The 21,508-nt window shown below is 43.8% G+C and overlaps 1 protein-coding gene across 1 annotated transcript; it reads left to right on the forward strand.

Annotated features, from left to right (window-relative positions):
- Window positions 1–309: 309 nt before the first annotated feature.
- DHRS7 (dehydrogenase/reductase 7) lies at window positions 310–21,048 on the forward strand. The gene is made up of 7 exons (XM_055717054.1): window positions 310–519; window positions 5,409–5,561; window positions 11,520–11,626; window positions 12,557–12,796; window positions 18,260–18,382; window positions 19,867–20,082; window positions 20,836–21,048. Exons 1-7 carry the CDS (start codon window positions 393–395, stop codon window positions 20,869–20,871), a joined length of 1,002 nt encoding a protein of 333 aa, XP_055573029.1. The 5' UTR covers window positions 310–392; the 3' UTR covers window positions 20,872–21,048.
- The last annotated feature ends 460 nt before the right edge of the window (window positions 21,049–21,508 follow it).

Raw genomic sequence — 21,508 nt, forward strand, 5'->3', positions numbered from 1 at the left:
GGGGCACCTGCCGGCGGGAAAACAGACGAGGGCCCTGCTCCCAGCAACGCCCTTCGCCCCCGGCACAAGCGCGGCCTCTCCCCTACAAACCCGGCGCTTATCGCCGCAGCCTTGACTGCGCCGGCCGCGCCGCCAGGCTCCCGCCGGGGCCGCCTCGGGGCCGGGAGCGGGCCAGGCCGCGGCGGGGCCAACGGGGCGGGGCCAGCGGTGCGGAGCGGGGCCGCCCGCCCCTGCCCGGCGGGGAGAAGGGGTGGAAGGGGAGGCGAGAGGCCGGGAGGAGCCGGCGCTGGGCTGCTGCGGGCCGGCACCGGCTGCAGGCAGCGGGGGCGGCTCCTGCCTCGCCGCGGCCCTGATAAAGGGGCGCCGCGGTGGGCGGGCGGCGGTAGGCGGCCATGGCGTGGGGCTGCGAGCTCTGCCTGGCGCTGGCGGCCGGAGCCCTCCTGGCCCTGCTGTTCCGCTGGCTGCGGGCCGACGGCGACCTCACGCTGCTGTGGGCCGAGTGGCGGGGGAAGAAGCCAGGTAAAGGCGCCCGCCAGCCGCCGCCGAGTGCCGGGAGGGGGGCGGCGGGGCCCGGGGCGGGGCGCGGTGCCGCCGGGGGCGGGCTTGGTGCGCTCGGTGCGGGGAAAGGGGATGGCGGCGGGGGGGAGCGGGCGAGGCCCCGGGGTCGGGGCTGCCGGCGCTTCAGCTCGGTGGAACCAACCCTCGGCAGCTGCCCGACGGGCTTATCCATAAAAACAACCCCGAAGCCACAATCTTCCAGCCCTCGCCCAGCAGGCGCCAATGAAGTAGCTCGCTAAAAGCAGCTCCGCAGCGGTGGCGAGCTCTGGCAGGCCTGTGGCGAAGGCTGGCGCGTTTGGCCGCAAAACGGTTGTTCTGCCCAGCTCCTGGGTGGGCAGCCGTGCGGGCAGCCGCCCGCGGTGGGTGCCTGGCCGGGGGGCGGCGGGTGGCAGGCAGGGTGGCCACGGAGCAGGGTGCTCGGCGGGGTGGCCGTGAAGGGGGATGCTCGCCGCTTGTGGCTGCGATGAGTTGCTTCGTAGTTTGTTTGCTGTCCCGTTTCAGTTTGTTCTGGCATCCTCAAGCAGATCTCAGCATCACGGTGGTGCTGGAAGTGTTTAACAATGAAGCAGATGTATCTTAGTGTATGGATTAAGTGGGTTTCCTCGCGTGAGAATTGTGCCCTCTAAGGCATAAGGGAACAACAGCACCACACGGTTGCTGTCTGGCTTTACACCACTGTTCTGTAAGGCGCCGCTTTTGACACCTGCGGATACAAAAGTTGAATAATAAAATGCCATCAGAGATTTTCAGTTCTTGCTGCTGTTGATCTTTATAACCAGACTGTGATTATGCCTGCTTCTGGATAAAGATCTTTAGAAATCATAGGTTTATTTGCTTAATAGGGGCTTTTGAAAAGAAAAGCCTCAAGTTCCTGAATATCCCCTCCCAGCTTAGCCAGCAGTTGCCATCTGGGGCTGCTGTGAGCTGCTGGGTGCAGGTGGCTCAGGTGAAAGCAGGGAGCTGGTGCCATCGGTGACCACACAACAGCCTTTTCTTGCACCTGGCTGGTTGGCGGCAGAAGCTGAACTGAAAGAAGATGGGATGAGGGACACTACAGGCTGTCCCATGTGGGAAATGAAACTGGGTGTTGGGTTGAGATAGGACCGCATGGAATGAAGGTGGAGTAAGGGTTTGGACTTGAGACCATGTTTTGGTAAGGGATGGTGGTGCAGGTGAAGGTCAGCATTCGGAAAGGCTTGAGAGAAGAGTAGGACAACTTCTTGAGACCTCTCTGTCTTTTGCTTTCAGTAGAAGCTTACTGCAAAAGTGCTAGTCCATGGGATGGGCAGAACAGAAAAGCACATAAAAGTAATAAAGCTCTAATAAACATTAAATTTAGACCTGTGTGAGTGATCTTCTGTAACTCTTTGGATATGCAGCCCAAAGTTTTATAGGAACTCCATCAGGTAGTTGCCTTAGTGTAAGAAAACTACAGAAAAGCTTTGTGTGTGGACTTTGCAAAGATCACGGAAAGACTCTAGGGCAGAGAAACAAGCTAAATCTCAACTAATACAAACGGAATTGAAGCTTTGTCTCAAGGGATCTGTGTGCAATGCACATCAAGATGTAAGAGCTCTGTTGGACATTGAATGTAGCCTTCAGTCTTGTTGGAAGCCTGGAAACCTTCTAACTAGTCTCTAAAGGTTCCCATGTAAAGAGCAATGTAGTAATTTTCTGATGTAGTTGTTCCAACATGTAATCTAAGAAGAATCAGGTACAATTTTGTCAACATAAGCTTCTTTACTCTGCAAAGAGGTGAGCTGTGTTTTGTGTCCCCCCTGCAGCCGCGCCCCCCCCCCCATCTCCCAGCCTTAGCGTTTGTGATTAAATGCTATAGTTTGAGCTACATATTTTAGTTAAGTGGCATTCTGCTAATTGTTTAGCCATATACATGTGGAATGGTGGTGCCACAGTGCTGATCCTAACCGTTCAGGTAGGAAAATGGAAGGGACAAACACTAGAAAAGATGCTTCTTTAAATATGTTCTTCCTTTTCTCTTCCTCGTCCCCATATTGTGCACATAATGTGGCATGCCTTGGTAAGTGATGCGTGAATCCCATGGAAAAAACCCTTGATTTTACTTAAAGCTGTTACTAGAGCGGTCACTCTTGCAGTCATACCCTGTTATCGCCTTCTACAACAGTATTATGGATGTCGAAGTTTTTGGAGGTAAAAATACCAGAAAGCAGAGTGATCTCATTTGTTTCTTGTGCTGTAAACTATAATTATGTAGAAAGGCCTTAATGGAGGGAAGACCACTTCCATTTCAATGATTCAGTTCTATAGGGAGAATTTACTTTCGGATTTTGGCATTGGCAGGTGCTGGATTGTCTCCCATCTTCTAAGTATTTGTGTGGTCAGGAGACAAGGGTTACTGGGTGCTGGATGACTTTCCTTATGTGCTGTGTTTCACTAGCTGAACAGCAGTCACTCCAAATGGTGTGACTTTCACAGGCAGATTAATACTATCAAGCTAAGGCGGACCCTTTCACATATGAAAGCCTACTTTTAAGCTGGGGGTAATGGTATAATTCTTTAGGGCTGTGAGGAGGATGTTCTGCTTTAAACCTCCTCGCCCCAGATTTTTTTCATGAATGAAATGACATGGCAACCTTGTGCTATAGGAGCTATAAAATACTGGAAAAAACCCCGTGAATAGAGCTACAAAAGCACTTCTTGAGTTACTTGCAGTACTATTCTGTTCAACCTCTCATTTGTTATGCCTTGTAATACAGTAGTTAATGGTTAATAATAGTATAATCTGCTTTTATTCTTTAACTTTTAAACTTTTATTTCCAGTAAGAACAGGACACTTATTCTGGAGCAAGCCAGTGGTTTGATACTTGTTCTACAAGGGCATTTGAGCTAGGTCTGCCATTATGTTAACTCCCAGTAGCTCAGTGCTTGGTAACTATCAGCACTGGGAAATCAGTGGAAAACTTTCCTTATCTCAGTTAATTATTCTGTCCACAGAACAAGATCCTGAATAATTTCAGTGAAGCTGCCTAAGACAGGTTGGGGACAGGAAACTTACGTAGCAGTAGGAAGCGGATTTGTTTTCAGTAGCAAGAGGAGATGAGTGTGGTAAGCAGGGTTGAAAGTATGTCCATGTGTTGTTTTGTTCATGTAGTATTTGTCTACATTGGTTTTCTGCCAAACAAACAAACAAAAGATAAGTCCCCATGTTTCTTGTGGTTAATTTAATGAATTGGTAATATATTGGAATAAAACTGTAGGAAAAGAGTGTGAATGAACTTTATGTATAGCAGCCATTTGGTATAACTATTAATTCAGTGGTTACTCCTACAACTTCAGCAACACCTCTTTCCACCTCCAAAGTTCATACCCTTAGAATACATCTGTCCTTTGGAAAGTGACTGTTTTGCTGTTATTGTTTTAAAAAGTGAACAGAAAAACCCAGACAACCCCAAACCACCAAAGCTTGGTTTTATGAGGGATTTTTCTTTGGCTAAAATACAGTCAGCTTAAAACCAAAACAAGTAATACTCACTGCCAGTGCCACAAACTCAAGCTGAGCTCTGATCATCAGTCTTGAGTATCTGCTCATGAAGGGTAGAAGGTTTTGGTACTAATCTCTTCATGGGATTTATGTTAAGACTCTGAAAGTGAAATTTGAAACAGTGTGGTGTAGAGAGAACCAGGAACTGGGTACGGAAGTAAGCAGGAAGTACTAGCAGTCCCAGCCACTGGCTGCAGTGGAAAAGAAGTACTTTTTCTAAATTAAATGAGTGGCTAAGTTTCAGTGAGCTGAAAAATGCTGTTCTGGCTTTTTTCAAAATAGAACTGACTTTAAGTCTCAGCAGCTGCATTTGACTCTGCTGTTTGGATTATATCACGCAATCTTCCTTGTTTGGCCAGGCATTGTTGGAATACTCTTTCTGTGCAAAATTGAGAAATAGGGAAAATCTGACTCAAGTACTCAAGAGCACTGCTGACAGGAGCTCCTCCTTCTAAGACTAATCTTGAAGAACATGTGCAAGTGTTAGGTAATGGCACGTTCTGGAAGGTGCTCTGATATTAGTGTTAATTTGTTCTTAAATCATGTTCTAGAATTAAATTGGTGATTTTCAGCCATCTGTTGTATTTGACGATTTTGGATACGTGCCTGGAAAACTAAGCCTTTTCCCAGTACCCAGGTGTATTACGGAGTGAGGATGATTGCAAACAAGGGGGAACAGGCATATAAGCAGAGGAGTAAAAGTAGTAGGATGCTCTTATTTTTACTACAGGTTGAAAAAGTGTGCCTGGGCAGGAACTATGAGTACACGGGAAATTCACACGTAAGCTTATACCTTTGGAACTCTTTGTACTGGACTCTGGCCAATGCAGGAATTAACCTGCAGCAGATGATACAAAACAAAGTAGATGAACACGTGTTTGGTTTGCTGTGATTAGCTTTCTTCAGAGAATGTTATTCTGTTGGTAGTTACTTAGGAACATTTTTGAGGTAGGACATTATTGGGAAAGGTTTACTTAGGCTTTTGTTTGCATTTGCAATACAGTAGCTGTTTCCTGTCACTTCCAAGAAGTCTCCCTTTTCCTCTGAAGCTCTCTTTGATGAGGTTAGTGGAAATGCTGTGTGAGGGATGGCTTGCAGAAATGCAATCAGATTTCTTCCATCAGGTAGATAATCAGTGTTTATTCAGATTAGCCTTGGAACAAAGTTCAAGTGGCAACAGAACAGCTATGAACAGTTTCACAACTGTGTGTGACCAAAAAATAAAGTCAGGATTTTGTAACAGCCGCCCCAAATGAGCATATTTCTTAAAAACAGTATCAGATTGTACCCCTGCAGTGACTTTGAACTGCTGTCTTGATTCTTTTGATAGAAAATGAACTACGTGGCAAGGTTGTCTGGGTGACAGGAGCTTCAAGTGGAATTGGAGAAGAATTGGCTTACCAGCTATCAAAGATAGGAGCCTTGCTTGCCATCTCTGCAAGAAGAGAGGATGAGCTCGAAAGAGTGAAAAAGAAATGCCTTGGTAAGTATAACTTACTGCTTCATGTGAGCAGCTCCACTCTTACCGTGATGGAGCTGCCACAGATGTACTGACCCATATATCACAGGAATAAATTTCATGATGAAAGTAAACTTTACACATAACTTCACTGTACATTTGCAGCTGGTATTTTCTTTTCATGAGTGAGAAGCCTTTGTATAGACTTGCCTTATGAGTTCTTTCATTAGCCAATATTACCTAACAATCTCATTATCAATTGCAAGTGGTCTTGTAAGATACTAGGTTAAGAGGACTAAATACTGTGGGGAATGGAGGAAACGGTCTGATGGGTATCATCCTGTTGAGAACCAAACCATGTAGCTGCATGCTACTAAGAAGTCTTTTTCTTCAGGTTTGTCCATGTTACAGGCAGACTCTTAACTCCTTTTCCAAAGGAGAAATTCAGTTATTAGAAACATTCACAAAAAGTTGTTGTGAGCAGGTACAAGAAAGAGGATCTCCTATATGTAGATCAAGAGGAACAAATGTGAAGTGGAACGTATAACTATTCCAGTTCTTTCATATGCCTGCTGAGTCAATGGTCTGGCTTCATTCCTCCTGTTTCTCTTTCCCTCCTGTTTTCTGGCTTGACAGTGAGAGGGGTAGGCAGTGAATTCACGCTGATAAATAGAGGTTTTGAACATGGTTAACATTATGTCTCTTTCAGACCATTTATCCTCCATAGCTCAGTATGCAGTATTTAATACTGAGTATGTTATCACACTGACAGTTCATTCCTAGTAATGTTGATAGAATGTCCACAGTCCACTTGGAATGTGTGCTAGTGGATAATGAAATGTTTATCTTGGGTTAGCACCTAAACGTTTCTAGATATCTAAGTCATAGCAGGGTACTCTAAAAGTCTGTCAAGGAGCTTTCAAAAATTCACAACTCCTTAGTTCAATTTTCTGATGCTTCAAAAAAGTGGTCACTCAAATAGTTGTCTTCCAAAAGAAGCAAGGGGCGTAAGACAGTGTGGTTAAGTGGTAATCATGGCAAAATTCCAGTGCTATATGACGCAATGTTTAGCGGTCAGTAGAAGTATGGGACTACATTTGCGTCTGTGGCTGGCTGTTGTTATTGCAAAACTGCTAACACCAAACAGGCTGGCAGGAGCCATAATCCTGGATATGCATTTTCAGGCAACACTTGTATGAGAACGCAGTGTGCTAAGGAATATTCAGAAACATTATTTCAATTGATGTGAACCAAGAGCACAGATTTATCTAGGATGATTTCTGCCTCTGCAGCTTCAAGTGACCCTGTAAATGTTTTAGCTGTTGTATGTGCTAGCTTCAAAGTCTTACGTAGCCATGTGTTCTGCAAGTATATGCTGCTGAACTTTAGCTGTAGGTCAGATTAGTAGGAAGACTGGAAACTCTTCAGTAACATAGTTACTCCATATTCTCTATAGCCAGCCTGTAAGTAGTGGAAGACAGTAGTTGGGCCCACTTCCCGTCTTATCCTTCTCAAGGATGTGTAAAGCCAGCTTCCACCCCTTTCCTTGATTATTATGTGTGCTAGCCCCTCTGACCATCTTAGTGGCTCTAAGATACGCTATCTCCAATTCATCTGTATTTATCTGAACTAAGGGGGTCCAAAACTGGACACAGTACTCTAGATTCAGTCTTAGAATCCTGTGTAGAGGCACTTAAAAATCACTTCCCTCAGTCTGCTCTTGCTAGCACAGCCCGTTAGCATTTGCAATTGCCAGAGCTAATTTCTGACTTAGATGCAACTTGCTGTGGTCCTTCCGTCAGGACCTCAGGTCTTGTTTGGAGAGCTGATGCACAGCCATATGGGCGTTGGCCTGCAGTACTGCATAGCATTATCCTATCCCAGGTGTGAAATTTTGCATTTGACTTTATTGAGCTTAATGAGGTTTGTCAGGCTGTTCTTACTGCTTGTTAAGATGCCTCTGAATGACAGTCCTAACCTCCAACATAGCAACTGCTCCTCTGAACTTGATGTTAACTGAAAATTTGCTGAAAGCCTGTGTTTTGTCCCATCATCTGAGTCATTAATGAAAACATTAAAAGATACTGGTCATGGAGGGATACCACATAGAACTGACCACCAGTTAGACTGTGAAAGGTTGGTTGCTATTCTTTGGGCCTGGTGATCCAGCCTGTTTTTCACGTGCATTATAATTCACTCATGTAGACCCCTCATATTTCCCCAATATATCTTCAAGGATGCTATGGAAGACAGCATAGAAAGCTACACAGTCAAGGTAAGCAACATCCACTGCTCTCCCCTTGTCCACAGAGCCAGTCATCTCATCACAAAAAACAGTTAAGTTGGTCAGGCAGTATATGCTGAATCTATGCTGGCTTTTCCCAGTCACCTTCAGGTATTTGGAAATTGCTTTCAGGAGGAATTGCCACATAATTTTCCCAAGGACTGCGGTTAGGCTGTGTGACATTTGGTTTTCTCCAGTCACAGGGAAGCTACTCCACTGAGCGAGTGCCTTCTAAAGATGAGTGACATAGGTCAAACTCTTATAAATCTTGATGTATGTGTTGCCCTGCTTATATGTGGAGTTTGTCCCTAACTTGGTCTTCCTCTGACACTGGTAGTATTTCTTTCCCGCAGAGTCTAGCCTCAGGCTTGTGGGAGACCTGAGAGGAGATCTCGCCAGTGAAGACTAATGCAAAGACTAAGGCAATGAATACCTCATGTTCTTCTGTGCCCTTCGTCACTTCCTTGCCATCCCTATTCAGCAGTGAGCTTCCTGTTGTTGGTGCTGTACCTACAAAGTCCTTGTTGCCTTTCACATTCCTCACCAGCTTCAACTCTGAGTCTTGATCTTCCTGATTCCGTCCTTGTGCGCTTGGGCAGTGTGGGACCATGTGCTTCCTGGGTGGCTTCTCCCTGCTTCCACCTGCATGTTTTCTTTTTGCAATTGAGTTCAGGAGTATTCTGTAAAATTTGAGTAGTGTGGAACGTGTTAACATTGAGCTGCAACATATGACATCAGCTTGAATTTTGCTGTTTTATATGGCATAAGTGGACTAATAGGCTTTAACATGCCCGCTGTAGATGCTCTACACAGCAGCCACTTAACTAGATAATTTGCATATTTATGTCAGAAGCAAGCATGTGTATCTTATTTAAAGTTTACAGACACCACCCTGTGATACGTGCTTATGCATTCTACACTGCTTAAAAGCTGAAGGGGAGAGAGAGAGAGAGAAGGAAAGTACTGTAAAAGCTATGGCAATACCTGATGAGTCATGCATATGACAACTCAACACTTCATTGCACTTCTACAGGAGGGAGAGAAAACAACCTGTGTAACTTGGTTCCTGCAAGTGGCTTCTGTATTTCCCCCAGCCACTCTCTGCAATGTAAGCTGAATTTCACTACTAATGTTGGAGGCTGTTTTCTCTCAAAAGTCCTGAAAAGAAAAAGGAGTAAGTGGGGGAATGTTTCTCTTTTTTTTTTTTTTTTTTTTTTTTGACAAAGCTCAAATACGATTTAAATATGGATAGGCCAAATGAATGACAATCTATAAGTTCTAGTACTATACAGTAATTGACATTAGAATGGATCTTAGGAGGTCATGTTGTTCAGCCTCTGCTAAAAGCTCATGTCTTGTTAAAGAGCATTATACAGGATAGAAATAAGAGGTAGAAGGAAGCGCTGAAGAGATGGAAAATAAAGGTTCTGTGCCGAGTATTAGTGTTTATTGTATTGGGAGAAACTGCTATCTTGGATTAACATGTATTGAAAAAGAGTTGTTGATCTGAAAACCTCTAGGGAATCCTGGAGGCAAGAGGTATACGCTTGATGTTGTAACAAAATATTATTTTAAGTCAGTATCAGTTATGCAGCTGTCTTTTCAAAAAACAAGTTGGCTTTGGGTGGTTGTAACCGTGTTTCAGTTAAAAAGTAATTAGAACTTAACCCTCAACAGGGAAGAGGCAGCCCATGATTGCTTGAGAGGAAAATGTCAGTCAGAAGACTGGCTGCTTGGTGGTTGGGCAGTTTGATCCCAACCAGAAGCAGTGTTGTGTAAAGCTGCTATGTAAGGAGGCTTTAAAGGACCTCCGGGAAAACTGTGCACTAGAAGTGTACGGGTTCACAGCTGGTGAAAGTGGCCTTTGTTCAGTGTAGGCTGAGCTTTGAGTGTGAAGTTTCAGATGCATCTGAAAGCTGGTGGCCATGTGTACTTTGCAGCTGGAGACACTTCACTAAAGGATGTCAACTACCATAAGTTAGCATTCGCGTAAGGCGATGAACTCTAAACAAAGGTCTCCCACTTTGGAAGAAGTGGGTTATCGTAATTGTTGCCTTAGAGACATTGGTTTGGTAATAGGCAGAAAAGGAAGTGGAACATTAGGGGTCATTATTAATATTATTAATAGTAATAATTAGGAGAATATCATACTGGCTTGAACTGGGACTTATACGTGCCTTCAACACTTGCACAGTTCTGGTCATCTGCCACAAAAACAATGGGATGAGTAGGTGGTAGAAGCTCACCCTGGAAAAGAAGTGAGGAAACTGATAGAGATGTACGGTCTGAGTACTTTTGGGGGTGGAAATCAGGCTGGGCTACGGATTGCTCCAAAACAAAAACTAGGCTTCTGGTTTGGTATTTCCTGAAGTCAAAAGTTTCTTACGTGATATAAAAGAGCACTTCCTTCTATATCAGCAGTCTGTGTCTCTTCCTCTGCTTTTTTTCTTTCCCCACTATATCGCTTTTGGGGCTGGGTTGATGGTGTGGTCTTGTTAATCCATGGCAGAAACACTCCACTGTGCAAATCTGCTTGAGGGAGCACGATGTAGAGGTGTGGCTCTGTAAACATAGTTTAAACTACATGGATTTTATTGCTGTGTTTCTGGAAGAAATGGAGGGGAAAACGCGTGTGAAGGGGTTGGAGTGAGCAATAAATGAAAATACTGGCAGCTTTAAACCAGACAGATGCGTTTATTTTAATCAGTAGCCTAAATACTAACAATTTTTGAACAGAGGCAACTTAGGGATTTTAGTCTCCTCCTTATTTGTACATCACTGTAATGACAAGTTTAACCTTACCTGTATATGCAAGAAGTAGTAATTAAAAAATCAGATGCTTAGGCCTGCTAAAGAGGGCAGATGGTTAAAGGGGAGCAGGTACACTAGCTGTGGCTAGGAATCAATTTAGAAACAAAAATAGCACTATCAAACTAAGTAAAGAAAATCATGTTATATGTGGTTAAAAAAAGTGAGAAGATTAACATTGAAGATTGTATTTTTTGTGAGTCATCTGTTCCAAAACCCCAAGGTAACAAATTGCTGCTGAAGAGATATGTTTTATGGAAAAGGTCAGTTGTTCTGAAGTGACAGTGGTAGAAACACTCAACATGGAGGCTTGAACTTGACAGCGGACTTTTATTTCAGGAGATGGATATATTAAAAGCTGTCAAACAAAAACCTTCTCTTTCTACCTCCTCCAATAATCTTACCATCTCTAGACTTTGCCTCATAGCTACTTATGTATGTATGTTGTGGTTTGGGTCTAAATTGTACTAGTCCTGGTGTCGGGAATAAACATGCTTGACTAGTTAACATGTAAGCAAAGTTATGCTGCCAGTATGCTGTGCTTCTGAATGGCTTAGTGGGAAATTTCAGTTGCACGTTACTCCCAGATTTTGCAATTTATTTGGAGATTTGAGTAGTCTATATTGTGCTACACAAGCCTGTTCAAAAAAGTCAAGCTTTTCACAAGCAAAACCATAATGATGAGAAAAGAAAGACTTGGTAGGAACAGATTAAAAATGGATTACGTGTGGAAATTAAAATGAAAAGAAACCAGGGATTTTATTTCCAACTTAGTGTTATGGTTTCTTGGTGTCTTTCTAATGAAAATGTGGTGTAAAGCACATTAAATTTCCCACAATTGTTATGTTTGTAATCTTATTGGTTCCTGTTGACTTTACGGTTAATTTTAGAGATTAGCGACTTGAGTGAAAGAGATATCCACGTTCTGCGTCTTGACTTGACTGACAGAAGCTCTCATGAAGCTGCAACCAACCGTGTAATTCAGCATTTTGGCAAGGTAAGGTGTGCTTCTGGGGTTAAACTTTTTCTTCTTTATCTCCTATACTTGTATTTCACTTTTATTCTATTGTATGGTAAATTCACTAGTGTCTACATCTTTTTTAAGTTTCAGTGTTTGCAGAGATGCAGCAATGAACAGATAACCACTGGTCATCTGGTCATTACCAAGAACTAAAAACTCACTTGCTTGATGTCGCTGAATTTCTGGACCAACTGGAGCAATCCTCAGCTGTATATTTAGGGCTTAAAATTGCATGTGAAAGTCAGAACCTTTATTTGGTAGTTTCAGCAATGTGTGTAATTTGGGTTCAGAACCATGTGGACCAAAACTGAACATCTGGCACAATTGTTTACGTTGTTTGGTGCATAGTTTTCTTGATTGCTAGTCCAGAGTATGGAGTTAAGAAAATAGCAGTCAGACCTGATCAATATTAAATACAACATGCAAAACTTCAAACTAGGCCTTTAATCCACTGATACTTTGATTTTTGCAGTGAAATTACTGGCACCATATTTTTTTTCTTCTGTTCTTTACTGTAGTTAGTTTCTGGGTTTGGACAAAACATATTTTCCGAGATCACCTTGCAGGACCTGAGTGTTAGGTGTTACTTGCTACAGTGCAGCAAGTTTAAAACGTGTTGTGTGGAAAGCAACTTTCCAGCTGCCAGGGTTCCTGTACTAGGAGTTTACCTTGTTTGGCATCAAATGCTGTATTCCTGTTCGGTTGACTTGGTTCAAGATTTGCCAGCCTGCTGTTCGAAGGGGGGGCTGGTGGGGGGAGAGCACTGCTGACACTTGTGCAGCAGCTTGTGCATGGCAGAGGTGACACCAGAAGGAAGAGAACAGTCACTTAACAACTGCCTGAGGAAGCACCTTTTAGTGGTAAAGGAAATGTGTTCTATTAATCTATCATTGTATTTTCCCCGAGATTGATGTTTTGATCAACAATGGTGGACGCTCCCAACGCTCCTTGTTTGTGGATACAAACCTGGATGTCTACGAAGCCATAATGGGACTTAACTACCTAGGTACAATCTCGTTAACAAAACATGTGCTGAATCACATGATCCAAAGGAAAAAAGGAAAAATTGTTACTGTGAGCAGTGTGATGGGTATCATGGGAGCTCCTCTTGCTTCTGGGTACTGTGCCAGCAAGCATGCTCTGCAGGTAAGTTACATTTCTGAGGTTAATTAAACCCTGTGTAATAGACCAGCATCAGTTAGTGCTGTAGCAGAGGACTATTCTCTGCAGAAAATGCAAGTATTGCTTGAAATTGCACACAGCATATGTAACTCCCTCAGGTGTTGAAAGTCCTTTAAAACTAATTTGCTCTGAAATGCAAAGTATCTCAGCTTCCAGTGTAGATTTATTTTCCTGACCAAAATTGAAATGCTGTCCTAGTTGGGCCTAATGGCCGTGTAGTTAAATTCCAATGTGAAACACATTTTTTTTGTTTTTGCCTCTGGCCTTCAGATGAAGGAATACCTAAATCAGAGGATTATGCTTTTGCATATAGAAGCCCTAATATTCTCATCTTAATGCATTTAGGGAGGAACAGTCACTGGTGAGAGTTTTAGGCCTACAGGAAATCTTTAGGACAGTGAGTGGTAAAGCAGACTACTAAGAGAAATGAGAATTCCTGACGTAGCTGGGAACATCTGAATGCATCTTCCCAGCAGTTCTGAATGGTGCTGTGGTGTGAAGAACTGGCAGCTCATACTGTCTTAGAAGCTATTTTCTGCATAAACACTCAACTTTCAGTATTGCTTGGAAAAAGTTTTTGAAAGTAGTTGCACTTGCATAAAAAACCATAGAAGAAGAGCTCAGAGAAGTAGCGGGGGGGGGAAAAAAACCTGCCTGTATCATTGAGGAATCATTTGTTTAACTGGTAAATTTGTTTAGACATATTTGTCTTTCACCAGTGTTTGACTTCCTGCTAATGTACTCTTTGATCTCGGTAAAATAAACTTCAGCTGTGCTCAGTGATGGTTTAAAAAAACTGGCACCTTCTTATTCTCTGCTGGATTTAAACATATAAACAGAGTAACTCTGCTTAAGCTATGGGATCAGTATTTTTTTGACAATTTGGCTAACAATAACAAAAATGTAACAAGTGGCTGACACAGCAAGCCACTAGACACTTGAAAGAATGAAGATGTAGAAGACAGCGACCGACCTCTGCTAATAAAAAGTTTTCAGTTAGTGACAGGGAGAGTGCTCTTCACTTGAGTGGCAGCGATGAAATTGCCCATTAGAGGCCCCCTCTTGGTTTAAGTCTACTAGGTTCAAATTAGAAGAATTCAACGAGCAGAAGCATGAATTCCCTTTATGCTCCTTCATTAAGTGTTCTTTCAGTTGAATTATCTTTTGGGTGTGGTGCAGTTGGTCAAAGCATGGCTAATTAGTTGCAGAGCACAAGGAACTCCTCTTGCTTTAAAAATGCTTGGAACGTTAAAATCAAGAACATGGGCGAAGCTTTAAAGAGATAGTTTACTAAAAATTCGGGATTAATTAAAATAAGCAAACTAAACTGCTTATATCTTTGTTAGCTTATACCTCTGCTCAATAACCAGGCCAGGCTCCAAACCACCTTTCTTGTTTCTTTGACAGTAATTCTGCAAATACTAATTGCAGGTGTTTAAAACATGATTTGCAATATAGATTTCAAAAAGACTGTCTGAGAGTGTCTTTATCAGCCTGGAGTTATGGCTAGGTGTGGGCATGAAAATCCCAAAAAGCTAGAAAAGCTTTTTTTGAAATATCAAACTTTACCAGTACAGTTCAGGTAAAGGAAGTCTGTAGGAATGGCATTCTTCTTCAGGTACCCATCTCTGATGATGACCAAGAAGAAATGGCTATAGAGAGGGTAAGGGGGGAAATAATACGAAGTATAAAGTGATACTTTTCCTGTTGTGTTTTCCCAGCATGTGTCAACCTGTATTCTAAGGTCTTCTTGAAATGAAGATTGCATTTTGGTCACCAGCTAGTACATATGTGAGCCTGTCTGACATGAATTCGTTTATTAAGGTTTTGGGTTTTTTTAATTCATGCCTTGGAGTCTACCACAGCTGACAAAGTTAATGCTGCCATCTTAATCATGCCCTTTTTCAAAAAGTCCCTCCTTTTGTTTGGGGGTTTGGGTTTTTTTCTTTTTTAAATTTCTTTTAAATGGCAGTTGGAGGAGGAAGGAAGGAAGGAATTCTGTTAAGAATTAAGATTTGTTCTTGAAACAATCACACTTTGATTCATGCCAACTGGAATTCTTCATAACAATGTTATGAGAGTACCCTTTATCTCAGTTCCGAGTGCTGTAAGAGCGTGAGTCAAGTCCACAGGAGTCTGCATCTGACTGATGCAGTTCCTCTCCTATCGTGCTGATGCTCATGACGATCATGTGCCATTTATCTAGTTGCAGTTCACATAATTGGTGGCATGTGGAGTGGATCAGAAATGGTGGCAGATCTGATCTGAAAAAAGAAAACGTTCCTTAATCAAGAATTTGTCTAACAAACATATGGACTGTACTGAGCAGCAGCCACTACTCTCTTTGTATAGTTACTGGTCATTAGGGCAATTTCTAAATGTTTCTGGCCTAGCAGAAGTCAGTTCAGCTTCACTTTCTTCAGCATCTGCTAGGATTTGGGCACTAAGCTGGAAAGGCCCAGAGATGGCTTCAAGCAGTTCCTGTTCCACGTACCCTGTGTCTGTATGTTAGTCTGGCTTCAGTCTGGGCTTGGTGGCAACACTCAGATGCTGCCTTTTGCACTTGAGTTCCTTTACTGCTCCTAAAACTGGGCCTGCCCCTTGCCTGAATTTGGAAAAAGAGAGCACTTTCTTTTCTTTCTTAGGAATTTTAAGCTTCTTTTCTGGGATGAAGTGGAGGAATCCCATACCAGCTATCTTTGGATATCTAAGATAAGTGCTGGAATTAGAGAAGCCTTATATACTGTGGGTAGAGCCTCCAGAGGAGAGGGCATGTAAGATTCTGGCTCTTCTCAGCATGAATGAGCTAGGATGTCAGCTGAGCGAGTGCTTCGGCCATCCTGTGTTGCTGGTGGAGATTGTACTTCCTGGATGGTGTAGAAACTTGGAATTGCAGCCCAAGGGAAGGAGGGGGCACACAAACCCCTTGAAATGGAGGGGGTAACAGAACAGCTACAGAGAAGAAACGGGACCATGCCGTGATCTCTAGCTATGTGCGTTTTGTGTTTACAGGCTGTGCAAGCCTCTAATGAAATAGTGCTGACTTTGACGGTGCTACTCAAGCAGCACTCTGAGAAAAGCCTCAGCAGCCCTGTGCTCAGCTGCTGTGTGGACAGGATCTCCCAAAGATAACGTAACATCACTGGACCAACGCTCAGCTTTTGGTGTCTTGCAGCTTGCTCGGGTCAGCCAGGCTCCCTTTGTGAGAGCTGGAGAGAAGCAGCAATCTGAGCGTGCCAGAGCCAGTGTCCTCTGCAGGAAGGTGTCTGAAATCACCTCCAGAGCCTGCTACTGCTGCGTGCCTTCGTATGGCTGCTCAGGACTGTGGGCAGGTGCCTATTCTTAGGTAGAATTTGGATCCCAGTAGCCTCCCAGCATTTGAGCAGGCGTAGGTGCTTTGTTACAAGTGACCGAGCAATGTTTCTGGCTTCCTTTTTATCAAAGCATTCCCAGACACACACATACCCCCTTCCACCTCCTCAGCTTCTGGAAGTACATCTCCTTCAGCCAAAATGGGAGTCAATTCTGTTCCTCAGCATCCCAAATCAACAGGGAGTGATGAGGGAGTGTAGGCTGGCAGAGCTCTTGCTTAGTCCTGCTCATGTAGTTCAGCGTTGACGAAATAACTGAGGGTTGCCCAGAGGAGGGAAGGTAGCTGCGTGGGCTGCTGTGCAGGCTGTGTCCTGGAGAGTCTGGGCTTCCCGCTGTGGTGAGCAGGATGCAAAGTACTCATGTGAACAAGCAGCAGTAGCATGTCTTGCCCTCACCCGAGCAGCCATGCTCATGACACACGCTGCTGCTTCTTACCGTTGGGGTCTAGCGTCTTTTTACTTGTTACTTTTTCCTCAGCTGGACCGATGGCACATCTTTTGTGACAGGACTGCACAGCTTGGGGGTTATGGCGCTTCTCTGAGATAAGTGGGCTCAGGACCCCTCAGGGAAAGAAGGGGATGTGGGGAGTGCAGGTCGGGGCTGTCGTGTTAGCCTGGAGGGGTAGGTAAAGCACAGCTGTATTGGTGCCACATCTGGTGCGCGCTGGGGTGGAGGAGGCTCCTCCTGGGGCAGGAGGCAATCCAGGGGAGGTCCTGGGCTTTTAATCTAGGACAGCCAGGTGGCTGGCAGATCTGAGGTGCTTCCCCATGTGTCCAGAAGCAGACTTCTAGGCATGTAAGTGTCTTTAATGTTACAGCTTAGCCCTCAAGAAGTTACACATCTCCAGGCTTTGATAACATGCTGTGAAGATCTGGTACTAGATATGGGGCCTGCAGGTACTTGGGACTTTAAATACATGGTTAGTGTTTTTGCAGAACCTAACTGCAAAGTGTGTATGGGAAATTAGAGCCCATGTTCTTGGTCATAGGTGTGCAACTTGCGCCGGTGTGCAACTCATTGCCTGGCTTTAGTGGATTGCCCCAGCCAACTGCCTCTGTGTCACGCCAGGACATCTGACTGGTTTTAGCCCTGTGTTGCAATTTAGTGAAGGGCTCTGGGTCAGCCGAGCCCTCTTCCCAAGCTGATGGGAGCACGAATGATAAACTTGCTGCAGTCGGAGAAGTTTACTAGCCTGTGCTTGCGCTCTCTCTGTTGTGACACAACATGATGTGTTAGAATAAATACAAGGAACTGTTATCAACCAGGTCAAAGACAAGACATGATGTGGTATTTGCTAAATCATGGCTCTACAGTGTTTGACCAGCAGCTTCAGTAGGAAGCACCTTCCTGCACTGGTCATGTTCCCCCTAATAGTTGCTGTCTAAGTGTGAATGGCTACAGAGGTTAAGAAAACTTTATCCTGTTCACTTAAAAGAAATACTTCCAGCTTTTGATAATTGTAGTTTAACTTAGATACATGGCTAGCATATTGCTGAGCCAAAATATGATTTATATCGATGTGGATGCAAATTTCAAATTCTGCAGTGAATTCAGTGGTGCAGAATTACCCCCCTAAAATCTCAGGGTGCACCTTTGACTTAATATGCTGAAAAGCTTTCCTCTTCCTCTTACATAAAACCAGTGCCACTTACTCAAAAGAAACAACTTTAAGTCTTTAATCTTGCCACAAAGAGCAAAAGATAATTTCCATTATATTGCAGTTCTTACGATTGGTGGCACTTCCACCACCAAAACAGTGAGGCTCGTCCTCAACACAGGGCCAGCAGAGTCCGGCTGTACTTTAGAGGAACTATTATGTATTTGAGAAGTCAAGGCTAGATTCCTCAGTGATTTACATAGCAATGTCTATAATTGCAGATAAAATTTTAAATTAGCCATTGAGTGTGAAAAGTCAAAGAAAGTAGTAGGAATTGCTTTTAGTGGAATACAGTTGCCTTCACAGCGTAGAACTAGTATAAAAACGTGTGGTCAGTTAAATCTTGGTACATGCAGAAACATGGTGAAGGAAGATTACATTACAGTCTCTTCTTCTAGGGATTTTTTAATTCTCTTCGGACTGAGCTGACTGACTACCCCGAGATAAGTATTATCAACATATGCCCAGGGCCTGTACAGTCTAAGATTATACAAAATGTCTTTACGGAGGATCTTGCAAAGGTAAGGACTCAATTCTGTGGTGATTAAATCCAACTTTTGTAGCAGGACCAGTGATCCTTTTGTGGTTTTCTTTTCTTTTTCCCTGCTTAGCCAGCGCTAACCTTGCCTTCTTAGCAAGAAATGCTTTAATTGGTGCAGAACTATGTATAAGCTTGTAATTCTTTGTGGTATCAATTGAGTCCATATTAAATGAAAATATAAAGCTAGAATTGTTATGCCTCCTCTCTTCAAACACATACAATTCAAGTCTAGTAAAATATACTGTATAGCCATCCTGCTACAGTTTCTGGGGAAAAGCCAGGATTTTCTGGACGGTTCTGCGTGCAGTATACTATCCTTTCTGCACAGGTAGCTTTTTGTTTGTGCTAGTCACGATGTCCCGTTTGGTTGATGCTGTTATTGGCAAAGCTGCTATATTTAGCTGATACAAGGCATGCATTCTTCTCCTGTTAGTGATTGTTCAAGGAGAAAAGCAAAACTTTTTAATAAAGGCTGTCTAACAAAGTAGCTGGCAGAATTTGCTGCTGTGATACATTAAAACATCATCTGTCCTAAATTCAGTCAATTCAAAGCTTAGGATAATCCACCAGTGAGGGGAGCAGGGGGGAGGAATATCTCCCATCATTGAATCAAGTTCTGAAAGGATTTTTGGCTTGCAAAACTTCATACTTCTGTGAAAGATGTACTTTCCGAGCAATCTCAAAAGCTTGCAAAACAAATTCCTCAGATTTCAGCGTGGCAGAAGACCTAGGAGGAAGACCTAATCTAGGCCAAATTGCTTTTGCACTGGAAAACAGAAAAACAGATTGTTAGAGCAGCCTCTTATTGCTGGAATGAAATGTAAATCAATTCACAGGGCTGTGGCTTACGGTCACTGTCACTAAGTGATACCTGTGGACAAGATTTAAAGTAAGACACCCCGGCACTGAAGCAGCCGGTTACTTTTCTCTTGCTTGAGATGACTGCCCATGGAGCAGGGCTGGTAGGAATATTTAAGTTAATGGGGAATGTGGCTTCATCTATTAACTTGGTTACTGTGTAACTTGTAGCATACAAGGGGGTAGGCACCCGGGAGCAGGAAAGTTCCCATTTCTCAGAGCCCTCAGCTGCAGAATGGGTGACCTGTTAACGACAGCTCCATTTCACAATAAATTAGAAGCCATGCTGCAGCAGGACAGTTTGGAGATCCATGGTTTTTTTTAACCTTTGACCCATCAATCAAGGCATTACCTGAAAAGGTGCTTTATTTAAAAGCACGTGTGCTACAGCAAGGTGGTTGGTGTTCCCAAGCTGAAGACTAGAGGCTAGTGAGCCATGGGTTCCCCAGCCCCAGGCTCTGCTGTACCGGCTGGATTATTCTACTGGTACACAATGGAGAAACTGGTGGGGCTACATCAGCTACACTGAGCCTGGCCCTTTCTCTCCCTTGTTGCACACAAACAGAGATCCAGTTCCAATCCCTCCTCACTCTCTCTCCCCTCCAGTCCATAGAGAACAGCGGTGATCAGTCCCACAAGATGCCAACTGACCGGTGTGTCCGGCTCACCCTGGTGAGCACAGCCAACGACCTGAAGGAGGCCTGGATCAGTGACAACCCCTACCTGGCCGTTTGCTACCTCTGGCAGTATGCGCCCACGTGGGCTTGGTGGCTGATGAACAGAATGGGCAAGAGGAGGATACAGAACTTTAAGAGCGGAGTGGTAAGTTTATTCCTCTCTTCTCTGCTTGCTTTCTTTTTTCACTCTGCTGACAGACTCTTTAGCCACGGGAATGTAGGGATTGCATTTTGGATCCGGTTCTTGTTTTCCTCTTCACTTCCTAGCAGCTGGTGGCAGGCCAGGCTCCAGTACTGCATGCCTGGTAGTCTAGAATTACTGCAGTGTGGTCACAGCACAGTGAAATCAGCACATCTTGCAGTGCCAAAGGTCTTGCCTCTGATCTTCATCACATGGGCTACAACTTGAGAACTCGCCATTAATGCAGAGCTGAGTTATAAGTCACTAGCATAAATGATTTAATGCAACTTGGAATTAAGACTGTTGAAAACATCTCCCTTGGTTGTGTCTAGTTTTTAGATCAGGCACGTAATCTGAGCACCTCCCAGAAGCACATTAAACCATACTGCTGCCGGTCAGGGCTCCTCACTCATATTTACGTCCCTGAAGACAGATCTGTACTGCAGTGTTCTGTTCTTGCAATATTACTCAGTAGATGATATTTATTCTGTGTTTCTGTTGAACTTGCTACAAAAAAGCATGTTAAAAGTACTCCAAAACCAGGAAATGCACAAAGCAAAAATAAAGATGGCACACGCAGCTTAAAACTTTCTCCTTCTGCACTGCAACTACCCACTGCCACAAGCTCTTTCAGGTGAAATAACACTGTGGGTGAAGGACTTAAATCCAGCAGGAAGCAGTACACTAAATCAGTATTTCCCCTCTCTCTCTCTCCAGGATGCTGATGCCTCTTATTCAAGAAAGAAGAAGTAAGGATGAGTACCTACAAAATCCTGCTGTTCTCGTGCTAAGGCTGAGAAACCTTTTGTTTGCAGTCATGCAATATGGAAAAGCTTTTTTTCCTCTGTTTTATCTTTGTTATCATTTACCTTGACAAACCTATCAAGGCGTATACACGCTTGACTCAATAAAAATCTCTTTCTAAACATACCTGTTTGATGTCAAACTCCCATAGGCTGAATTTTTACGCTTACAAGAACGGAGACAGAAAAGGCCAGGCAGTATTACTTTGTTTTTCTACTGCTATGACATTGGCAAGTACTAGGTGAGCAGGGCAGAAGTTATATACCCCCAGGATCCTCTTTCTCTCACTTCTGTTCCTAATGGATATTGAGCAAAAAAACCCCCCACAAGCAGAAGCTTGTGGTATGAAAGGTGAGGATGTACGGTCTGTGTGTGAGGTGTTCCTTTGGGAAAAGGAGAGGGTGTTTCATCTTCGCTGTACAAGTGGTCTGAGAACAAAATGTATATTTAGGGCTAAATCCCTTAATGTTGTGCCAGAAGTGAATTATTTCATCTCTAGGTCTCCTAGCAGCACCGCGGTGTCCTTTGTCTTCTGGTGGCTCTGTAAAGGCTGAGGATTGGGCAGTGTACAGAGCAGCAGCGGGGC

Source organism: Falco cherrug, chromosome 7 (genome assembly GCF_023634085.1).
Source record: "Falco cherrug isolate bFalChe1 chromosome 7, bFalChe1.pri, whole genome shotgun sequence".
NCBI classification, from domain to species: domain Eukaryota; kingdom Metazoa; phylum Chordata; class Aves; order Falconiformes; family Falconidae; genus Falco; species Falco cherrug.